Source organism: Sphaeroforma arctica, assembly GCF_001186125.1.
Source record: "Sphaeroforma arctica JP610 unplaced genomic scaffold supercont1.742, whole genome shotgun sequence".
In the NCBI taxonomy this organism is placed as follows: Eukaryota; class Ichthyosporea; order Ichthyophonida; genus Sphaeroforma; species Sphaeroforma arctica.
In genome coordinates this window covers 33,456-38,593 of record NW_014039816.1, presented here as the reverse complement: position 1 = coordinate 38,593, position 5,138 = coordinate 33,456, and the positions used below count along the sequence as shown (strand labels likewise).

Sequence of the window (5,138 nt, the reverse complement as noted above, 5' to 3'; positions counted from 1 at the left end):
ATATACGTGAGGTTGTAAGTATGACATAAATATACGTATGCCGAGGCTTGATAGGGATGTATTCAATTTTATACAATTGAGATGTTCGTAAACATTCCTCTCCAGTAAAACATTGGTGGCTCACATTGGTGGAATATCCAAACTATGAACTCGGTCTATGCACACGTGTGGTATGTTCAAGTTTCCTATCGGAGATATCTTGTTGTTTGTTACGTAAAGTTTATATTTATTTACATATGTATATATATATATATATATGCGTACTTACATTATTCCTCACATCAGAGCACTGATTGTCTGAACGTACTCCTCCTCAGTCTGCTCCCCAAAGTCGAGAACGGTGAAAACGCTGCTATTTCATTGGTGGTCCCGGATACAAATAGCCGCATCTCATTGGCGCAGAGTGCTTATCCGGAGAGTTTTGATTGGAGGGATGTAGATGGTGTGAACTATGTGAGTCCCGTGCGCAATCAAGACAAGTGTGGTTCTTGCTACGCGTTCGCGGCTGCTGGTATGCTTGAGGTAATATACGTTTGTATATGTGTAGGGTTTTAGGGCTTATCATTGCCCTCTTAGTTGGGTTATGTTAGCATGCTTGAGGATAATATACGTTTATAACCAAGCTGAACTTCACTCAGCTGAACCCTCACGTATCTCGACTCTCATTTGGACGTAACCATAGCATCAGCACACTACATCGCATAGCCACCCTAACTCGGCCACTCATATATCTTGAACCACTCAGCTTAACACCACATCCCCAAATATCCCCTCTGCTGTATAGGCCCGTATCCGTATCGAGAGCAATAACGCGTTGCAGCCTGTGCTATCGCCTCAGGAGGTGTTGAACTGCTCGCCCTATACGCAGGGCTGTAGTGGCGGGTTCAGTTACCTAGTTGCAGGTGCGCATATATGTAACGACCTTCGGTTTTACGTACTGATCTTATATTATTGGCATTGAGTTTGCGTACTGATCTTATGTGATTGGTATTGAGTTTACGTAAACAAGTGTTCAATTGCTCGCCCTGTACGCAGGGCTATATTGGCGGGTTCAGTTACCTAGTTGCAGGTGCGCATATACGTAACGACCTCTGATTTTACGTACTGGCATTATGTTTGAGAATACGCACGGATTTTATGTGACCGGCATTGAGATTCCGTACTGATATTATTATCGTCATAGGATAACGTTATCAGCAAGCGTGTAATTGCCCTATAGGTAGGCTGCTAATTGCCCTCACTCTCTCTCTCTCTCTCGTTTCTTGTAGGTAAACATGCCAAAGACTTTGGACTTGTAGAGGAGGACTGCGTGCCGTATAACGGTATGTCATTGGACTGAGGTTTACGGTTCACATGTCTTATTTGTGTTTTACCAAAGAACTCTAAAACCCTTAAACATAAAGTCGGTTAAACCCCTATATCCCATGTGTGTTTTAGGGTTGGGGGTTGAGGCTAAAACCGTATATCCCATGTAATTGTTTGGTGTACGCGTGCGTATGCCTAAGTGTTTGTAGGGCGTACTCTCGTTTCTAACGTTTTTATAAGCTCATAGGTTGCTAATTACACATGTTGAAAGACGTAGTACACATGTATGTGCAATACTTTGGTACCGAACTTTCTTTCTCTAAATACAACAGGTGCGGAGAACGAGTGCCCTGCCGACAAATACAAAGAGTGCACGCGCTGGAAGGTTTCCCACTACAGCTACGTAGGTGGTTACTATGGCAACGGCGACGAAGAAGCTATGATCAAAGAACTGGTGGAAAACGGGCCCATGACTGTCGGTTTTGAGGTGTGTGCTTTGGGTTGTTTAATTCATGTGTACATAGACATGATATGATTCTACCTTCCTATGTCTACATACTTAAGAACATAGACATGATGTGACTATGCCTTCATATGTGCACTTACATATATACATAGACATAAAGTGACTATACCTTCTTCTGTGTACTTACATAAATACATAGTCATGATGTTCATACACCTTCGTTTATACTACATACCATTCAATTGCATTTCATTGCCCACTATATCATTATATTTAATACAATACATGCATGCTTCACAGGTGTACCCTGATTTCAAGGCATACAAGATTGGCGTCTACAGCCACACGGCCACCGACCCCAAACGTTCCACCAGCGACTTCTATGAGATTGTCAACCACGCTGTGCTTGGTATGATGTTTATGTTTCTAACACTTAGGGTATGTCTTCGTCCAGTGGTCGGAATGGCAATAGTAGAAGTATGGTTGAATGACAGTAGAAGTGTGGGGATTGCTATAGAAGAAACATGGTTGAATGACATAGTAGAAGTGTGGCTGTATGACAACATACATAGTTAAAAATGCACCCTGGCACGCACCATGATGTGTGTGGGTGAAGATTGTTTTTCCTAGCAACACAGTACTTATTGTTTAATTTAATTTCGGCTGCGCTTTCGTATAATCTCTGCAGTGGTCGGCTATGGGGTCAACGAAACGACGGGAACGAAATACTGGACCGTCAAAAACTCATGTATGTGTCTACGATATCACACATTTAACAGCTGAATTGCGAGCTGATTACTTTCCTGTGTAGTGTAATATATATAGAGAGAGATATATATATAGATATATATATATATATATATAGGCACTTGGATGGGTTTTCTGATGGATACCGTCGATACTTCGTCCTGTAAAGCCCATGTTTACCGAATGTTTTAAATTGTATTTGTATTCAAGTGCGATTGTGTTCAGGTGTGTCTGTAGTGCATTTTGCGCAAGCAGTGGTTGTACCTACTGATAATGCCTACCTATACCTAACATTACCAGGTCTTGTCCATTTCAATGTTCTATTTGTGTAGATTTAATAACAACTCGGGTTGTGATTTTGCGTTCAGTGATATCATGAGACACGATCCTGCTTGCGTGTGGTAATATATATATATATATACATATATATATATATATATATATATACTTGTGTATGTATGTATGGAATATCTTGCATAGCCATCAATCATATATAAACTGAAGAAATTTATGTCCATTCATAAAGTCTCATAAAGTTTATAAAGTCAATTCATATATATATATATATATATATCATTACCATTCCTGAACCATCCCACTCACCCGACATCATTCAATCTTGTTCTGCTGCAATGTACTTCATCAACTGAACACACATGCCTACAATGTGTCTCGTCTCTATTCCAAAACGTAATCGAACACTCATCGCCAAAGTTGGTTCTAGCATCGCCACGCGCTCACATTTGCTTTTTTGTGGCGTTTATTTTCCGACATAGGGGGGCCATGGTGGGGAATGGACGGGTATTTCAACATCAAACGTGGCTCTGATGAAGCGCAAATCGAAAGCATGCCTACTTCAGCTACTGTTATGCTACCGTAAACGGTATAGACTAACGCGATATTAAGGTGACGGTTGGGTTTTAAAAAACCTCAAACCATTATAGTCCTTATGGCACCATCCTATTTTCAGAAACACTTCACATGTTTACACCTATCTGGGTGTTGCGTTGCCTTTTATGGAGTGCACCGCGGTACTCAGTTTTTGTGGGTTTACAACATTACATTTGCACAGCCTCCAGATACTTCCCGTCAATGGGTTTTTATAATAAACAATACAATACGACAAATCACAACATAGACATACGAGAAAGAAACTGATTTCTTGTCGTTGACGAACAAAATGTCTACAAAATACTGAAACTGTAATCGTAAGTTCGCAACCATCAATAAGTTCTAAACTCTAAATTTAGAGAATTGGCTCTGCATACAACTATCTGTGGCGCCACATGCATATTAAATATACATCCTCATTGGAAATCGTCAATCGATTTGTTAAGGCGCCGCTCTGACCAATCTCATTCCCAGAAGTGCGATATTTTTATGACATGCACAAATATGTATTATCACACACACTCACACACTCACACTCACACATTTGCTTTCGAAATATATATATATATTTATACAGATATATAAAATATATAATATTATATATATATATATATATATATTGTGATATCTATTGCGATATATATTGTGATATATATTGTGATGGACTGTGAACTGAGTCCTAAGGTTTTAGGGTTAAGTTTTGGCCGACCCAATTCTGGGCCAGGATTTGGTCCGACCAGGCCTGTCATCAGTTTTCAGTAATTTGGTGTCATCAATATTTGATGTGAAAATATTGTACAAGTAGGTGCCATACGCTACCACACTATTATTATAACCTGTATGATAACTAACAATAAACTGTGATGTACGTCTGAAGATATACGGCTAGGAAGTACTCACAATATATATATAAATATAGATATATATATATATATAGATATATAGATATATATATGCGTGTGTGTGTGTGTGTGTGTATGTATATATATATATATATATATATATATATATATATATATATATATATATATATATATATATATATATATATATATATATATATATATATATATTGTATGTGTGTGATATGAACTGGGACTATTAACAATAATAACTACTGGGCTAGTGCTGACTAGACTCTCTCGTTCTATGTACTGATTAGTACGGCGGTAGGTCTACTGGCACTGGCCTCGTATTGTTCTCCATCCTTGTCGTCTGAAAAAAATCGTGGTCAATCTTGAGACCAAGTGGTCAGACTCCAGACCCTACACTCTAGACTCCGTTCGGGATAGGGCCCCTTGAGCCGAACACATGCCCCTCTCGCCACTGTTCCCTGTCGCAGGGGTCAGGATAGCGGACAGAGTGTACATCTGCCGTCCAACCCAGCGCCCTCGACTTGCCATTCACCACCCCCACTAGCGTTGCAACTCCCCGGCCGGAGGTATGCCCATTGGCATAAGCACCGGGTTCAACTGGGGCGCCGGCTGATAGACAGCCCCCCCCCCCCGGTCCATTGACCCTTCTGCACCCTTTTGAGGCTGGTGTCACACAATACCTCATGTATCTCCCACACTAAAAGACTAATTATTGATCTTCGCGCTGAAATGGCTTGACTTGGCGAACGCCAGTCTGCCAGACTCTGAGCAATCAGCGCGAACCTGGTCAACTGCGTTGTCTGGGATACCGCATCCCACGCTGCATGCAGGATGTCCTTAACGTTCGACATCAA

At 40.6% G+C, this 5,138-nt stretch overlaps 1 protein-coding gene across 1 annotated transcript in view; it reads left to right on the top strand.

The window, feature by feature from the left end:
* SARC_08340 (hypothetical protein) overlaps positions 1 to 3,651 on the top strand; it is a 9,427-nt gene extending 5,776 nt beyond the window's left edge. The window contains exons 8-14 of the mRNA XM_014297694.1: positions 318 to 522; positions 785 to 902; positions 1,269 to 1,322; positions 1,638 to 1,792; positions 2,072 to 2,180; positions 2,460 to 2,519; positions 3,295 to 3,651. Of these exons, the coding sequence (XP_014153169.1) occupies positions 318 to 522; positions 785 to 902; positions 1,269 to 1,322; positions 1,638 to 1,792; positions 2,072 to 2,180; positions 2,460 to 2,519; positions 3,295 to 3,398 (805 nt within the window). The 3' untranslated portion in view covers positions 3,399 to 3,651. The remainder of the gene's footprint in view (positions 1 to 317; positions 523 to 784; positions 903 to 1,268; positions 1,323 to 1,637; positions 1,793 to 2,071; positions 2,181 to 2,459; positions 2,520 to 3,294) is intronic.
* The last annotated feature ends 1,487 nt before the right edge of the window (positions 3,652 to 5,138 follow it).